A 19,600-nucleotide genomic window follows, 5' to 3' on the forward strand; every position below is an offset into this window, starting at 1 on the left:
TATGTAAAAATTAGGGTTCTATAGATCAGTTTGCGTATCCTAAGCTCCCGTTGATTATAGAGTTTGGAACAACCAGCTTTAAAAAGCATGTATCGATTTTAGAGTTACCCCCAGTTTGGATTCACCCCCAGTTCATGTGTTCTCAATTTGTCAGTTGTAGTGTAATGTTTCTCTATATTCTGTATTTTTAATTTTACATAGCAACATTGTTATTATTATATAATTAGTTTAGTAGAATAATAAGCAACCATTTTTTCTAACGCATAAGGATGGTCACGAGTCAAGCTAAAACTCGACTCGAATCCAAATCGAATTTCAAGTCGAGTCAAAAGTAATATTCTCGAGTCGAGTTCCGAGACGATTCACTGTTTTCGGCGTCGAGTTTCAAGTCGAGTCAAGTTTGATAAATGGCTCGCTTGTTTTAACTCGTTTTGAAAGCATGACCTGATTACACTGGAAAGCGAAAGCCATGAGTAATGTAAGCTAAGCAGAAATATGGAATACTTTTAGTGTTGCTCACGAGAGGGGACACTGCTCGCATCTCGTCTCGTCTCGATAGCGAGACTACAAGAAATTTTTTATAACAAGCTTAGCTCGGCTTGGCTTGACTTAGCCGGCTCGCTTGGGGGTGAACCATCGGCTCAAGCTGGCTTGGTTGAGATGTCATCTGCTCGGTTCGACTCAACTGAGGGCTCTAGCCAACTCGGTTGGGTGAGCTGTTGGCTCGGCTCACTTCTCGGTTTGGGTCGATAGTGAATGAGCTGTGAGCTGATCTGCTCGAGTCGTTGACAATTCTAAACCCGGGCCGAGCAGTTTTGAAGATATTTGGCCAGTGCCCTATAACTTTTAACAATGTTTGGCTCGAACCCAAATACTAAACCTAGACCCTCAACCGAAATTCAGAAGCTCATGAACAATGTCCTTGACTCCTAGATTTCACGACTACCGAGGTTGGCAATCAACTAGGTACGTTTTCAGTATTCAGATATAAACCGCCTATCTTTCATGTTTATACACAGTGTTGTAATAATAATAATAATAATAATAATAATAATAATAATAATAAGTAGTAGTAGTAGTAGTAGTACCATTCATAATAATTATATTGTCTATGTAAGATACTTGAAGAGAGTATTCGAAACTATACACCAGATTTGGCTCGACTCGACTCGAAACTCGACTCGTATTCGAGTCGAGTTGGAGGAAATTTTTCAAGCCGAGTTCCCGAGTCGAGCTCAAAAATGTCTGTTTCTAGTCGAATCGAGTTTCAAAGAAAACTTGCTCGAATTCACTCGTGCCCATCCCTGCGAGTAACGCAGTATGGCATTTTAGTCAATGTTACATTACATTAAAATGTTCATATAGCTGTCAAGTAAAAATTTGTCCTTGCATTTACTTAAATCGATTCAGAACTTGCAATAATAATAATAATAATAATAATAATAATAATAATAATAATAATAATAATAATAATAATAATAACGGTAGTAATAGTAGTACGGAAAACTGAAATAATAAGATTTTTTCACATATTCAAAGTTTCGGACCTAAAAGTAACGTGTTAGTAACGCGTTACTTTCGAAGTAAAGTAACAGTTACTTTTTTGAGGCAAGTAACGCGTTAGTAACGCGTTACATTTTAAGAGAAAGTAAAGTAACTTGTAACGCGTTACATTTTTACAAGTAACTTACCCAACACTGAGAGAGAGAGAGAGAGAGAGAGGCGCCTCGTTTACTATTGTGACGTCATGACTCTTAATTGATTATACACAAGTGGAATGTTTCACCCAGAATCTCATTATAAATATTTATATACAAAATATTTAAAACTTTATTTCTTCATTGTATTGAGGGAATAAATCAGCTAGGTCTGATAGTAATAACAGCGTTTGTTACAGTGTTGTTTTCCTCTTATAATATTTTGTTTGAGTAGATTTCGGAATTTTTGTCAGTTGTGGGCTCTTTGTCTCAGGTTGAAATTCCTGCAATGCCATGCTGAAATGTGTTTGAGAAAGGAATCCTTGAATAGTATTGTGATCAGACTGAGTTGAACGACTCATCAGTAAAACTTGTGCAATGAATTCCTGTAGTCCTGCTTTTACTCTCTTCTGTATTCCCGATCCTCTTAATTTCCGTTGCTCGTTTATTTTTCCTTCTGATATTCTTCCAGAGTAATATCGGTTCGCTGCGTCCCCATGTGGCAAGACTCATTTTTAGCCGCCCCTCAAACGCCGGTTGTTGTGCTGAGTCACTGCTCCAGATTTAGCCAGTTTGTTTAGCGAGGATTTTGGCTGTGGCAGTTACTCTCTGTCCGCCTGTGTGGATGAGTCGACTGTGTTGCCGAACGGATACAAGGTTCTTGTGTCTTTCCAAGGAGAAAAATTTCAGTTTCTTGGCATCTCAATGTGTGAGACGCGGTCGCACCTCACATGTGAGACAATGCGATGTTGCTGGATTCTTTTGAGTAAGTAGACAGTCATTGTCTGTTACAAAGGAAAGGAAATGTGTTTTCAGTTTCTTCTGTATAAATTTTCTTTGTCGGCAGCCGGATGTTGGATGTTTTATTTCAAAAGATAAAATATTGACTTAACTAAACTTACACTATTACATTGTTCTTGTGTTTAGAATTCCGATTTTGAGTATTGTCATCAAGAGGCTTATATGGATATACTTACATCACACGATGTTAAAGTAAATCTTTCACACTTACAGAACTAACAAAAATGTAATTAAATTGTTTGTTGCTCTTAGATATATCCTAAATTTATTCCGTATTGTTGTGTGTTCTTTCTGTGAGAGAAACGAGTGACCATTGGGTTCGTATGTAGCGTCCCTAACGACCAGGGACACACCTACGTTGGGGTCCACCAAGTCTGGACCCCCCACCCAAAACTTCGAAACTCTCATACATTTCTGCTGTTCTTAATCTAACTATACATGATTTCGGAGGAAAATAATTGATGTAGCCCAAATATTTAATTTTATAGTTCATCTGTACTCTTCTTATAAAAACCATCGGAGAGTATAGATGACAGTACTTAACAATTATTTATTGTCTTTTCGAATGCAGAATAACACTGGTTCAATATAGATAGACTTAGGGGAGTCTCTCCGTCTCGTGTTTTGGACTCTCCCCAAACTTTTGGCCTCTCTCAACAAAAAATTCTGGGTGAACAAATTTCTGCTAACGAACTTATAGATTTTTCCATGAAGTTGAATAATACGGTTGGTTATACAATAATACGACACGTTCAAGTGTTATGTTTTAAAATAGTAGAGATCCTTTTCAGTAATACAAGTAATTTTTCACGAAGACATATTTTATCTCAACCCGGGGGTAAAAGTGAGGGGGAACGCGGTGATGCTGTTTTTCACATTCAGAAAATATCTATGGCGTTCCCCTATTTCTTAAATTATTACAGTGGGCAAAGATAGGCACGGGGATGGCTTGACGTCATGCGTACCTCTATCTTTCCAGATCCACTTTTACCCCTGATCTCAACATCTTCCTCGGTTTTATATGACTCGTATTTATCTTTTCCATAAATCAAGTTAATCTGAATTTTAGTGAAACCGCATCAGTAAAAAATAAAATTCTATCGCTTCAAACTTTGTAGTAGGTACATTAGGCGTATTTTCTTTCTTCCCTGTGTTTGAAGTAATAAACATTAAATTTTTATGTGACTTTCCTCACGAACATCCACCGTTGAATCTTGCAATCGATTCACTATAGCAATGAATACAATTTCTTCTGATGTTGCTTTGATGTGATGCATGTCAGGTACTTGGTGTGATTTTATTTGGCTTATTGTGTATATATACGTCTGTTCACAATTATATTCTTGTTAATTTTCGAAATTGCGAACATGTTAAACATGTACTACAATGATCCATCAACGGAGGACGTATTATTATGTAACGAGACTACACTATGGCGCAGTGACGATGGTCGTTGAGCGACTTAAAAACATCTTGAAATGGTATGAGAAATTAGAGAATGTCGGTGAAGTGCCGCAACAACGGAGACATAAACAACTGAACCACCAACACTATTGCTAACCATGTTCATGTGAAGCGATTGGGGAATTCTGTAGGACTCAATGTCTGGTGTAGGTTATCAAGGGAATTGATTGCTTCTTTCGTTTTCAACGATATTATTGACTGGAAGATGCTGGACACATCCATTTGTCTACTCTTTGGTGATGGCCCATTTTACACCCAACAAGATGGAGCCTCGCCGCGCTACCATCGAAATATGTGCGCTGTTTGAGTGTAATGATGGAGACTGTCGAATTATTTGAGTTTCGTATTATCGAATACATTCGAAAGTCCCGGCAGTGGCAAACACCTCACCACTTACTTGTTCCTGCACGTGTTGACTGCTTTCATTCACTCCACACTATTCATAGTTAAATTATACATTTTCAGGGCTCTAGTGCCTTGCTATGAGCTCTCAATGGAGGCTTAATATCAATACTAGTTTTTCGATATCGAATGGAAAAGAGCAGATACTACTTTTGTGGTGTATCGAATACATTTCCTCCGTTAGTAGACTGCCAAAACAATCAAATGAAGTTCATCCAATAAAGACAGTGGAATAGTGAGAGGAAAAGTGATTGTATGAGTATGTTCATGTTGCAACGTTATCATGTCTCAAGACGAGAAAGGAGGAGGTGTACTGCCACTTCAAGTTCCAGTTCAAGGCGTGTTTCACTCCCTCATTCATTCAGCGGCGCAAGATCGTCAGTGAGCTGTTTGTGGCTAAATTTAGCAAAATCCAGCGCACTCTAGTTATGGTAAATCATATTGTATAGTCAGAAGCGGGTAATCTGAGGGTTTTTATTTTTTGTAACCGGGATTTTGAAAATCCTTGTATTTCCTTCTGACAGTATTGAAATTCACCTGTTGGGAATTGCTAATACACTCGGTCGATAATTATATTGCCTCAGCCAATCTTGGGTAAGTTAGTTGTAAAAATGTAACGGGTTACAAGTTACTTTACTTTCCATTAAAATTTAACGTGTTACTTGCACCAGAAAAGTAACTGTTACCCTACTTCGAAAGTAACGCGTTACTTTTAGGTTTGAAACTTTGAATAGGGCTTATATATAGGCGCGGATCCAAGGGGGCTATAGCCCCCCTCCTTGACGCTCAGGGTATACACTGGATAAAATGGGCTTCAATCCTGCTTTACACTGGATAAAGCTGTAAACTATGGTTTAGCCCCTCCCTTGATCATATCCTGGATCCGCCACGATATATATATATTATATATATATATATATATATATATATATATATATATATATATATATATATATATATATATAATTATTATTTCAATTTTTCTGTACTATTACCAATATTATTGTTGTTATTACACATTCTGATTTTCCCCAATCGTAAATGTTTAGAACTGTAGGTTGATAATAGTAGAGCTCCTATATCCTTTCATGCGGACAGTTACTTTATTGTAAATTTTATGTGCTTTGCTGACTTCGTAAACGCAATATTGCACGTTCTGAATCGCTTTATGTAGATTCAAAAACAGATTCTTACTTGACAATTATATGAACATTTTCTTATAACACTGCCAAAAATGCCATACTGCCTTGAAAAAATGGCTATTTATTATTATTGTGCTACACTAATTATATAATAATAATAATAATAATAATAATAATATGTACAATTAAAAATACAGAATACAGAGAAGCATTACACTACAACTAATAAAATGGGAACACATGCACTGGAGGTGAATCAAAACTTACCAGTAACTGTAAAATCGATGCATGCTTTTTAAAGCGAGTTGTTCTAAGCTCTTTAATCAACGGAATAAACTCTAAAAAAATATTTTCATTCTCTATCTTTATAAAAACACCAGCAACCAAAGTAAACTATACTATCATTGCACTTGTAGTTCACTTATTGAATGTATTGATTTGGAGCTGTCAAAATCTATGACAAAATTTTCCAGATGCTTGCAATCAGTACTCGTGATTTCCGTGAGGCTATACTCATCTTCCAGAAACCCAAGTGTCACTAAGTTTTTATCTGTTTCTCTGTGTGTCGGTCACTGACATGGTTCATATTTCATTGCTCCATTCTGAGAAATTCAGGAAAGAAACATTTGTTTCCGAAAAAAATATACATATATTGTAGTTACTCATCCGAAATGTAACGCAAACTAGGTACGTTACTTAAAAATTTGAAACGCGTTACCGTTACAGTTACTTTGGAAAAATGTAACGCGTTAGTAGAAAACGTTATTTCCTTTACGTTACTTCCCAAAACTGGTCTCTGCGGTCTTGCTGGCTTACTGAAGTATCAAGAATGTACTGGTAACCATCAATGAATTATACTGTACAGCGGTGTCCATCCCCAGAAATTTACAATTATTCCTATCACATCGTTGGTCATACGTCCGTTTTGTCTGACCCCCTCTGCGATTTCAGATGCAGCATTCAATTCTAAATTATGCTGTACTTCACACAAGCCGAAGAATTCACTCGCAAACTCGAGTTCAGCAATCATGTTCTTTCAACACAAGTAAAATATGTAATCAACAGTTTTTTTTTTTTATGTGTACTTTAGATATTTTGATTTTTGCCTATCGATTTCAGACTCCTTTAATGCGAGGCGTTTTGACCCATAAAATTGTGGCATGTTGCCTTTATGATAGGGTTCCTTCGGAGTCTAGATCTTGTCGATCAGGCTTTCATCGGAGTCGTTTTGATATTGATTTTGACCCGGAGTCTTTCTTTTAACGCAGGCGCGGAATCGTTTCGACGTAAAGGATTCTGATGTGAAATCGTTTTGACAAAGCTAGGACCCTTTTGACTCCGGCTCTTCTGTTCTTGTCGTTTTGGTACGTGATCCACCGAGTGTTACAACTATTATTGGAGAAATATTTCACAAGAATATGTGAATTAACAAAGTAAAAATGTGTGACATCGGAATAATTTCGAAAGGCTCTGAAGATAGAGAGGAAAATACTTTAAATAAAAAACAGAACTTAAGAAGTTTTCTCTAAAGCTTCGACAAGGAGGACTACAGGAGATGATTGACAAAATAGTTGACACTGGGAAACTGTATGGAATGGAAATTAACATCGAAAAGTCGGAAGTCATGAGAATATCCCGTGAAAACACGCCCTTACAGATCAGAGTAGAACAAAGAGAAGTTGAAGAGGTCGTTAATTTCAAGTATCTGGAAAGTATTTTGAGAGACGCTTACTGCACCGAAGAGATCAGGTCAAGGATTGCCATAGCTAAAGAAGCATTCAACAAGAAAAAATCACTCTTAACTAGTTGGCTCAATATTGGAAGAAGTTGGTCAGGTGCTCTATATGGAACATTGGACTGTATGGTTCAGAGACTTGGACATTACGGAACTTAGAGAAGAAATATTTAGAGAGCTTCGAAATGTGGTGTTGGAGGAAGATGGAGAAGATAAAATGGACAGAGAGAGCAACAAATGAAGATGTTTTAAAACGGATAGGATAGAAGAGGACACATCTAGCCTCCATCCTCCGTAGGAAGGTCAATTGGATTGGACACATCTTGCGAAGAAATTGTCTTCTTCACACCGCCATAGAAGGAAAGATGGAAGGGAAGCAAGGAATAGGAAGAAAAAGAACACAGCTGATCGATGATTTGAAACATAGGAGAAAATATTGGAGTTAAAAGAGGAAGCTGAAGATCGAGAAAAGTGGGAGAAACATTTCCAGGTCTAAATCTAAAATTGAAAAAAAAAATCCTCATTAGTCCCAGGACCTGCCGAAAGGTAGAATACTTAATTTATATATATATATATATATATATATATATATATATATATATATATATATATATATATATATATATATATATATATATATATATATATATATATAATTGAAAATCACTATGTTTGTGACTCTAAATCTCCTGAACCACTCGACCGATCTTGATTAAATTTTCAACATACATGAGGTTCAGGCCTGGGATCGCTTTTATAATTTAAATTTGGCTGAGCAACATAGGGGAGGAGAAGGAGGGGGAGATATATATAAAAATCATCAATTTATATAAGACTGAAAGTGACTATTTTTGTAACTTAATAACTCTTGAACTATCCGACCGATCTCAATCAAATTTTCAATATACATGAGGTTCGGATCTGGAAACATTTTTGTAATTTCACTTTAACGGTAGATCCTAGGGGAGGGGGACGTATAAATAAAAAATAATAAAACCTAATAAAATTTGAACCACCCAACCAATCTCGATCAAATTTTAAACATATATGAAAGTCGGGCCTTGGGTGTTTTTTATCGTTTCACTTTGACGAGACAACGTAGGGGAGAGGGAAGGTACATGTAAAGAAAAAAATGACTGCTTTTGTGACTTCATTACTCTTGAACCTAGGGGTGTTCGATAAGGCTGAGTAGTGATGAGCAAATGCAAGACCAAGACCAAGACCGAGGTGGTCTTGGTCTTCGTCTTGCACATCCAGTCTTGGTCTTGGTCTTGGTCTTGCGCACTCAGTCTTGGTCTTGGTCTTGCTTGCAAGAGTCTTGCATTTAAGAAATCTTATGCTTTCATAGGGAAATTTGACTCTGGATATAAGGAATAATAAACTCTACAATGCGCCAATGGTAACGGAAATACATGTTTCTAAATGTAATATAGTTTTACCTTCGTCTAAGTATGATGATAATGTACAACATAGGTGATGACCTTTATTTTTTTAATATGTGCCCTCGCTTCACTACTTATAAGATAAATCACAACGTTTCGTAATCTGTTTATATTTTTAAGAGATTCAACACTTCATTGATTTCCAAACTGGGGAGGCTACCCCCCGAGACTCATGAAAGAAAATCATGATATGACTGATTATTGAAATACCATGAATTACAGAATTATTTTTACACTCCTAAGGCGTCAGATTTTTCTTTTTCAACCACGATTAGCTATTCCTTATTAAACAAACTTAAAATCAAATATTGAGATTTTGTTTTACTGATTCCAGTACGTACTCTATAAGGCAGAAACATGAACATTACGCAAAAGCGATGAAAACATTGCAAGCTTTCGGAACATGAACATGGAGGAAAAAGGAGAGAACGGAAAATGAATAAGAAGGTGTTAGAAATATTAACAGTAGGGGGGGGGGGAAGAAGAATTTTAGATATTGTTAAGAGGAGAAAGAGGAACTGGTTGGGATATTAACTGAAGAGAAACTGTATTATGAGGGACGTGCTACGGTATTGTAGAAGAAAACAGAGGGAGGGAGGGAAGGAGACTGTAGTTGAAGTAAGGTTTTACAACAGAAAAGTGCTACGTCAAAGACGAAGAGACTAGTTGAGGACCACCGTACTTCGAAGCTTCTCAGATGCAGCAAGTGACCTGCCTTATTGGTAGAATAGCGATGATGATGATGATGATGATATGTTTAGCAATATTCACCAAAAGAGAGAGAAAAAATAAAATAATAATTATTATAATCAAAACTCTTCATATTTTAGAGTAATTTGAGTGAAAACTGGAAACGACTAAACTGTTTATGTCTTTTGCTTAAACTCAATTTATATAAATACTTTTGACCTATATTAGAAATGCAGAATAACGGCATCAAACTCCAAGTTATTTGAAGTCGCACTTGTAAATATAGATTACTAGTATCTATTACCAACTTCGTTGGGTTATTTTTTTAAAAAAAATAATATATTTCGTTAGTCAATCACTTTTTACTATTAGTATATCTAAAGCGCTATCTGATAGCGGTCAGTTTCGATCATTTTTATATTTCTCTCCCCTCCTCCTCCCGAAGTTGCGGGTCTAAATTTGGATTTAAACGACATCAGAAGTGTTACTGATTCGTCTCACAGACCCCGAAAACTGTGGATTCGGCACTAATATCGGTCATTTTCAATAAATCTATATATATCCTCCTTTTCCATGTTGCGAGGCACGGCATCGGAAATATCACTGTTCATCTCAATGATCTCGAAAACCATGAGTTCGACATTGATAATGGTTATTTTTAATAAGTTTTATATATCTCCTTCCTCCCCCAAGTTGCGATGCTGAATTTACATTTAAACGGGATCGGAAGTATCACTGTTCACTTTAGCGACGCCGAAACTTATGAATTCGACATTAATATTTGGCCATTTTTGATCATTTTTTGTCTCTCTCTCTTCCCCAGGTTACGGGTCTGAATTTGGTCATAAACGGTATTGGAAGTGTCAGTATTCAACTCAGTGACCTCGAAAACAATGGATTTGACACTAACATTCGTCACTTTCGATCATTTTTGTATATCTTCCCCCCTCCCTCCGCCAAGCTACGGGGCTGATTTTGGATTTAAACAGCATCGGAAGTGTCACTGATTATCTCAGCGACCCCCAAAACTATAGATGCCACTTTAATAACGATCATTTTCGATCATTTTTAAATATCTCTCACCTCCCCCTCCCCTAAGCTGCACCGTCAAAGTGATATGACTGAAACAATTTCAGGTCCGAACCTCATCTACGTTGAAAATGTGATCAAAAACGGTTGGGCACTTCAAGAGTTATTAAATTTTGTTTTGTACATTTTCCATCCCCTCTCCCCTCAGTTCTACCGTCAAAGTGATATGATAAAAACTACCTCAAGTCTGAACCTCATCTATCTTGTTCCAGTCATTTCTTTTGAACTGCTAGATGTAGTCAAGTCACACTAATTGTCGGCAGTACAGATCCGAGTCTGTCGTTCTATCGCGCCGTAGCGTCTTGTAATGCATGATGACCTTCAAATCACACCAAACGCAGAACATAACCTTCCTGGCGTCAGTGTGGGCTTTGTTACAAATTGTAGAGCTTCTCCTCTCTTCGACCACGATATTTTTCGCACATTTTTGTCGTAGGTTATTTATTTTCTATCATTCGTGATCAACGACTTCAGTAATGACTCGAGTTCATTAATTTTCAATGGAGATTCGAGAATAGAAATTCGATCGAGTAAATGCTTTTGATTTAAGTCATGTGGCACCTAGACGCCGAGCTTTTTTCTGAAGCCAAATCTCTACAAGTAGTTTAACACTGGTTATGGATCTTTAGGGCCTTGGCCATATCATGACTGCTTATAGGCCGGTTTTGCTCTCCTTTCCCAGCATATTGTGTGCCTTCACTGTGATTCGTCACCCACTGCGATGAATATCTTGAACATCAAAATTTCCAGAACGAAAGCGACAGAATCATATTTTGGATGTAGCTTTTGATAACGTACCTTGCCTATAAACAGCACAAATTTGTTAAAGACCCATTATCACGATTATCGAAATAACATTTTAAAATGTAGCATAATTTTGCATAAAGTTCTTTCATCTTCACGGCACAATACCCCACGTCTGAGTATAAGAATTCCAAGCTCCTTTTTTCACTGACCGTTCAGACAGCTTTTATGTTGTTTGTTTCATGCTCAAGAAGTTGGCAAGGTAGTATTTATGGTAATATTGTTTTATATATATATATCTGTACTAGATTCAAATTTCGGTTAATAACATACAGTAATTACTGAGATCATTCCAATCTCAATACAATGACCTCTGTATTGTGTTGTTTTATTTGGATCAAACACAAGAGCTTTAACGCGCCGAATTATGTCTGCGTTGCGATTACTGGCAAACCATTTAAATTTTTATTTATTTATTTATTTCCCTCGGGAATTAAGACCCATCCGCAGTATTACATGTCTTATTAATCTTATACACAAGATGCGTATTTTTGCGAATGTATTCTCGTGTCTTGCAATGACGGTCAGTCACACGTTCGAGTATTTTACATATTACTACCTCTTCTAGAATGACTGTATATGAGCACTATATACCTCTTGGCATTTTACTATATATGAGCGCAATGCAACTGCAACACACAAACCGTGCGGACCATTATTGCAAAACTAGAATACAGGGGCAGTTGGTGTGGTTCAATCCAAATTTCTTGGAGTCGAGAGTGTGTTGGAGAACGGTACTGGTCTGTGCTGTGAGGATCCATCTTACATAATGGTCTGTTTACACGCCAGCTGCACTGGGTTCAAATCTCGGTCATAGTTCGGAGCACCCATTAATAGTCGGTCCCTCCCTTCATAACCTCTGTGTCCTAAACTTTTTTTAAAAAAAATTGAATATTTATTAATTGTGTTGTTATTTTTGTGTTGCGAAATATTTTCAGGTGAACCTTTTGATCATTTTCTATGGAATAATTTTGGTGTGAATTGTGATTTTTCTTCCTTGTATATGCAGTATTAATCAAATGTATGTTATAAATTTATTAATTGCTTATACTTGAGTATGCTAATTGAAGTTTTTTTTTCTTTCTTTTTAGGTAAAAATGCAAATAATTCGCAAAATGTGTTGGAAAATACATACGCGATGATTACGTTAGACCCACAACTATTAGATCCACAGTTACGTCCTATTACCCCAATACCGACGTGTCAGGAATCAATGCGCATCTTTGAAGAGCATAAACAGGTGAGAAAGATACTTAAATAATGTTTGTGCATTTTATAACCTTGTACTTTTAGGATCTACAAATATAGTATAGAACATTTACTTTTCATCAGATAATATTGGATAATTATTGTAGAGGTTTAGATCGTGTGAGTGAATGAGAAAATATGAGAAAGATTGAAAACTGATATTATTTAGTTCAAATTGGTTCGAGACCTAAATATTGCAGTTTAATTTTTAACTTTGTATTTTACGTTGTATATAGGGAAAAATGGACAAAATGGGGAGGCTAGTGGTTTTCTGGACAGAACTAGAAATGAATGTGACACACTCTCCAATCCTTTGGCTGTTACATACTAGAATTGAAATTTTCGTTTTGCGAACTGATCTCTCCTAATAATATATTTCATTAGGCAATTGCTTTCTCCTCCTCTTGTCCTACGAGAGAGAAATCAATATAGGGTTACCATTCGTCCCGAAAAATCCCGAGCCGTTACGGAATCGAGATGTGCGTCCTGGCATCCCAAAAAAATTTGTCGGGACGCTTATATGTCCCGGATTTCAGCGAAAAAGAAAAGAAGGGAGTATTACATGCTTTTTTTTCACAGGATTAGGTATATAATTATTCTCTTCAAATTGTGAGTGTGGCAATTCAAAAGTTGTAAAAAAAAAAGGTCATGCTGACGTAAGCATACATGCGAGTTATTGAGTTATTACTTTATTAAAAATAACATAAATAAAGTAAAAATTCAACGAAAGAAGTTCTTTGAAAAAATGCCACCAGAACATATTGCCAATGAATTAACCGTTCTATATTAAAAAAAACGAACAGATAAAACGTGTGAAAGGAAACATCATATCTTGAATGAGCTAAAGCAGACTCGGAAAACCACGAAACATAATAGATATTGAGAAATCAAGGGAAAAAAATGCTTACCATGGAGGAGGGGGTAAATCAACTGCTTACGTTCGCTTAACTAGGGAGAAGGTCTACTAAAATGACTAAAAATGTGATTACGTAATGCTTGAACAACTCTATCTAATGGAAGAAAGTAAATTAGTAAATAACACACCTTTTCATATTAAGTAGTTCAAAGATTCTCGTAATTTGGCAGCGTCCCGGATTTTCATTTTTGAAATATGGCAACCCTAAATCAATAGCAAGAACTAACTGAGGTTTACAAGAGATCTACATGTTCAGAATCAAATTCTATACATAAATTCTATTCAAAGAGGCATTGTAACTAAGTGTGCCATATGTGGAAGGGAAGTGGTCAATAAAATATTGTTTTCACTTTGAAAATTTTAATTCTTGCAAAATGCTAAGGAAGGGCTTATAGGCCAGTCGAATTAGGTACCTCTCGTGGACATAATTGGTAATGAATTTTTCTCTTCACAGGATTGTTGTAATAGTGTGGTTCTAATCAACATACTAAAAGTCCTGAATGATCCGCCTTGTGCTAACTCCGCCATCTTGAAAAATGGCGGACGAACACACATCTTTCGGTTTTCGGCTAATTTCTCGAAAACGACTAATTTTAGAAAGAAAATGAACTAGACCAGTTTGAAAGAGCAGAAAATTCCCTATTAGATAGAGCTTTTACCTTTCTCTCAAAGGCATTCTATCACCATTCACACGGCATTTTGGATGAGGTGATGTGTGGTAAGCACATCGGCACTCCTCGAGATATATTTGATTTTCTTTCTTGCTCGTAAGGAATAGAATTTTCTCTTCAAAATGTTTAATTGTGGTCCTCATCAATATATTAAAAGTCCTGAATGAGCCGACTCGTGTTGACGCCCCCATCTTGGGAAAATAGCGGACGATCAGAAATCATTCGGTATTCGGCAAATTTCTCATAAATGGTTAAGTTTAGAAAGAAAATTAACTGCGCTATTTTGAAAGAGTAAAAACTTTTCCATTAAATAGAACTTTCATACTTTTTTTCAATACTTATGGGTCTTCAGAAATTGTGGTCAGTTTTCCTGTCTTGAAATATAAATCAGCCGAAAATTGTCTCTAGTAGCGGAATATTGTATTTTTATAGAATAATTGACTATTAATCTCCAATTGATTTTTTATTATAAAGGATGGACTGTAGAGTATTTCTTGTGTATTTGAGAGCATAGAAATGTTCCCTTCCTTATCTAGTTCAATCTCCTTTGCTAATAAAGATGTTTTCCGCTTCGTGATTCATATATCGCAAGCGCAGATATTTCTTACGATGTTTGTAAGGCCCATATTGGGGGGTGAGGCCAATTGGCTCGTTTTTCCATTGTCCCCTGGAGGCCTAATCCACGAATGTAATCATCATTCTAATTTCCATCTTCATTCTTATCATCCATTATTTCTATTGCAGGTTGATTACTAAGGTCAGTGCATGTCATTCGCGCTTTTTTTTTTTTTTTTTTTTTTTTTTTTTTTGCATAAACAACGACTTTCACAGTTTTTTTATGCAGGGACATGAAATTAGTTTCATTAATTCATCAGATGCCGGTGCTTGAGTCAGTGGGATAGGTAGAAGAATGTTTCCATGAGCTTTCCATCCCCATTCTTCGGGATCAAGTGTTTCCCTCTCCATAACTGCACTTGATGGAAAATCCTCAACATGTGCATGGAGGCTGCATCTGAAGTCGCAGGAAGACTATTATCTAACTTCACTTCGATTTTCCTTTTTGCAATTTCTGTCTTCTGCAGTCATCAAGACATTTATTTGATGTGTCAGCTCCGTACAATGCAAGGACGAACATTTCTCCTGCTTCACGAATCTCATTCTTAGTAGCATCAGGATTATTGAGGATACTTACGGCATCTCGAGTATCTTCTCTCAGTACAATTGTCTTGACCTTTTCTTTGTGAAAGAAAACTGAAGTCGTGTCAGTACCACTTACCATGTGGAAATGTTCTTTGAGGTTAGGGGTGCTTCTCCTTCAGTTATGACAGAGTATGTTTTAGTGGATACCTTTCCTCTTTCTGGCTTAACGAAGATTACATCGTTCCCGTCTAGAGTTAACAAAATTAAAAGAACCAATAAATCAATGTCCTCACCGACAATTGAAGTTTGTTGTGATTTTACAGCATTTATAGGTGTGTTTACAATGAATGTGTCAACATCGTCTTCAGCTTGCAAGGCGCTGATGTAATGATTTCGTAATTCTTGTGTTAGTAAGCCAATGAGTTTAGACTTAAGTTCTTTCGTTAGAAAAAAATGTGAAACTGTTACTTGGTTTCTTTCTTCACCTCGTAGTTTGTGCATCTTTTTGTGGCGTATCTCTGAGCTCTTTCAGCCCTTTTTTTGTTCTTGGTAGTTTCACCATACCCATCAAATACCAAAGTGCAATTCAAACCATAATTATTTTTAAGACAAGCAATGTGAGCAGAAAGGGTGTCTTGAAATGTGCTTTGACGAGGCCATAGCACAGGTTAAGTATAAAACAACCATCAACAACAAATTTACATTCGTTAGGGTGCAGTATTTGTGGGTCCATTGTGTCGAAACATGAAAAGAGACCTGATTTGACACATTTTCTCCTTCATCAAATAGAGATTGTAGTAAGTAGGAAAGTTCATATTTAAAACAGTTCTTCAGTTGGCTGTTGTTGTAAACTGTTTTTATGATTCTTTGTGTGAACAATAGCCATACCGAACACAAGCCTTTTCCTTACGCCAGAGTTCTACTAATGAGCACGATGTAAGCAATCAATAACTCAAATCTGTTTCAAGAATTCTTCTTGTTCTTCTTCTTTGTTTCAGTCTTTTTCCACGTATGTTAGTCGACGTTTCTGATGATTCCACTCCATACACCCCTGTTTCGGAATCTCTCCCCCCCCCCTGTTAAACCATTCTTCCTAAAATCATTCTTCACCGATGTATGCTAGAAATAATAAATTATACATTGTATTAGTATCAGTAACAAACTGAGATCAAGAAAGCTACAAAAAAGCGGTGAGGACAACGTATGTGCTGACCACACATCTCCCCAAAACGCCTAGTGGTCTGCGATGATCCTTCGGATCTCTAAAAATATGGGCTTTAGTTTGAGAGTTGAAAAATGATCAATTAATCCCTAAAACATTTCAGTAATCCTGCAAAAGTGACATTTTTTTAAAAAACAAATTTGTAATTTATCAGAAAAATGGCCATTTTTTAAGGGAATGCTTACCTTTTGACCAAGTGAACTTTGTGGTGGACAAACACAGTGTGCGTGGGTTTCCTCTGGGTTCTTCCGTTTCCTCCCACTTTCATCATTCCACCATTTCATTCATTACTCATCATCACCGTCTCCTTTAGCCTAACCGGCATAACCGTGGGACATAAAACTCAAAGATTTCATTTTTTGCTTACCTTTTGAGAGAAATGTAAAAGTTCTATCTAATAAGAAATTTTCTGCTCTTTCGAATTGGTCATTTTTTCCCCCTAAAATTGACGTTTTCGAGAAATTCACCGAAAACCGAATGAACATTTGTAATCGTCCGCCATTTTCCAAGATGGCGGAGCTAGCACAAGGTGAATCATTTAGGACTTTTAGTATGTTAATGAGGACCACAATTACAACGATACTGTGAAGAGAAAATTTCATTACTTACGAACAAGAAAGAAAATCAAATATATTTCGAGGGGTGCCGATGTGCTCACCACACATCACCTCATCAAAAATGCTGTGTAAGTGGTGATAGAATGCCTTTGAGAGAAATGTAAAAGCTCTATCTAATAGGAAATTTTCGCTCTTTCAAATTGGTCTAGTTCATTTTCTTTCTAAAATTAACCGTTTTCGAGAAATTAGCCGAAAACCGAAAGATGTGTGTTCGTCCGCCATTTTCCAAGATGGAGTTAGCACAAGGCAGATCATTCAGGACTTTCAGTATGTTGATTAGGACCACTATTACAACAATCCTGTGAAGAGAAAAAATCATTACCAATTATGTCCACGAGCACCATATACGAGAATCCTAATTCGACTGGCCTACTAGGTGTATCTATTAAATCTTTTACATGTATTCTGGCTCTCGTACATGTCAACATTGATACCAAATTTTATAATGTAAAGAAAAGAATGTTCTTCCTATCAATATTTATAAGGGTAAACTCCTCTAAATAATAATAATAATAATAATAATAATAATAATAATAATAATAATAATAATAATAATAATAATAATAATAAAAAGAAAATTGCAAAATGCCGTTAGTGAAAGAACTTTTCTGAAATTTCTTAAGAAGTCGCATAAAAACGTTACACATATTTCTTCAGCACCACTGCACAATCCATGTGCCTACTTGTGACACTCCACACTGAATTCTTCTTTGCGGCTGAATTAGAAAATATTTCGTTGCAGTATAAATACACAATGACTCCAGGTTAATCCTCTCACAAGGATTTATTTATTTAGTCTTATTTCACATGGCAAAGTTAAGGCCAATCATGCCTTGTCCCCCACTTGCCATGCAAACATCAAGATTAATATGATAATATCAAGCATTTATAAATTACTAATAAAAAAGGCACACATTGAAATTATAACAAAAATTACACACACACACAGACACACAGATTTCATTAATGTTCAGTGGGTGTACAGATTATTCCCTGGAAGGTGAAATTCCCAGACATGCCAGCAATCGAATTTTGAGATATGCTCTGACTTTATGATTGGTCGAAAGCAGGCAAACGATAAGCCTTGATAGCAGTGAACACGGAATCCTTTAGTGCGATGTTCGAAGTGTTAAGGATCGTCGGCAGCATGGTCTCTCGTACTCGGGAAAACCCATGGTGCGATGTTTTCTTTCACATTTATAAGTCAAGAAAACGTGAAATATACCGTGACGAAATACATATCATCACACGTTATTCCGAACACGAAGATACATGGAGCTGCCTGTTTCTAACACTTCCGTCAACATTAATACCAAACTACATTACCTTCGAAGCATTGGATGTCCATTGTTGTCAAGGTTTACCTCCTGCCTACTTTGGAGCCTTCTTGAAATCAGGGTGTATCTGAAAACTCTATTGAAAACATATCTGAGAATTACACCCTGTAGGGAATACCCTCCACACCTGCTGACAATTGATGAAATATGCAATTTTGGATTGTGTATGCATGGCTTCCTTTACGCTGATAAGAACCACCATCCACAGTTTCTGGAATTTGAACTAGGGCCTATTGAAATTTATCTTTTTAGCAATTTTGGACAGCCCTAGCTCTGAAACTATGCACTTTCGCCGTAGGTCCATATGAACTTTTTTTTTTTCTTATTTTGATGTGAGGAATCACCTCTTAAAGTGTGTCGGTATAGTTCATTAACACCCTGTATGTATGTATATAGATAGATAGATAGATATAGATAATATAGATAGATATAATATCACATGGACACGTAGATTATTACTTATAAACACAGTATATTCAGATACATTTAGGGAATACGAGAAACAAGTAAAAAGAATAAAAATCATCATTTTTGTCAGATATCGGTAAGCCTGGAGAGATTCATGGATGGTCTGCTCAACCGACATCTTGAATAGATTGATTAACTGAAATTGTCGTATGTTTGGTGGAAAATCATTCCATGCACGAATAGTAGATGTAAAGAACAATTTCGAGTAATAGTTTGACAAATGCAGGGGAAGAGAAAGGAGTTTCTTTACCTGATCTTTTATCGTGTTTGTGATGAGTAGGGCCCGGAAGTTGAAAAATCCTCTTTTATACGAGTGCCCGAAGACGAGGCTTAACATAATATATGTTCATTTTGGGTCATTGTAGGCCTGAAAATGGTGGAATTTATTTGTTCTTTTTTATTCCTTTCTCGGCGTTATTTCATTTATTGGTCGTTTTTAAGCTTTTAATAAGTCTTAACGTCTTTTTTTCTTTCATCTTTCGATAATAAATTTATTGGTTAACTCGAATCCCATCACCTCTTAAACATCTTTTCTTTAGTAAAGAAAATTCAAAAGATAAGACATTTTTCAACGACTGGACTGATAAGACCAGATCTGCATCTATTACAAGTCAGGTAAGGAGGCGTAACAATGTCCTACAGCAAGAGGGATGAGGGTGGAGAAGTTTTCTTATTTTAGTTAGTACTTCAGTTTGTGGAAGAAGGACAGACCGTT

General features: G+C 36.3%; 1 protein-coding gene across 1 annotated transcript in view; it reads left to right on the forward strand.

Moving 5' to 3' along the window:
* Nucleotides 1-19,600, forward strand: part of LOC145662896 (mitogen-activated protein kinase kinase kinase 7-like) — a 270,133-nt gene that overhangs the window by 229,052 nt on the left and 21,481 nt on the right. The window contains exon 11 of the mRNA XM_081728891.1: nucleotides 12,358-12,506. Coding sequence (XP_081585017.1) covers nucleotides 12,358-12,506 — 149 coding nt within the window. The remainder of the gene's footprint in view (nucleotides 1-12,357; nucleotides 12,507-19,600) is intronic.

The sequence above is a fragment of the Thermobia domestica genome, chromosome 10 (assembly GCF_964235325.1).
Source record: "Thermobia domestica chromosome 10, izTheDome1.hap1.1, whole genome shotgun sequence".
NCBI lineage: Eukaryota > Metazoa > Arthropoda > Insecta > Zygentoma > Lepismatidae > Thermobia > Thermobia domestica.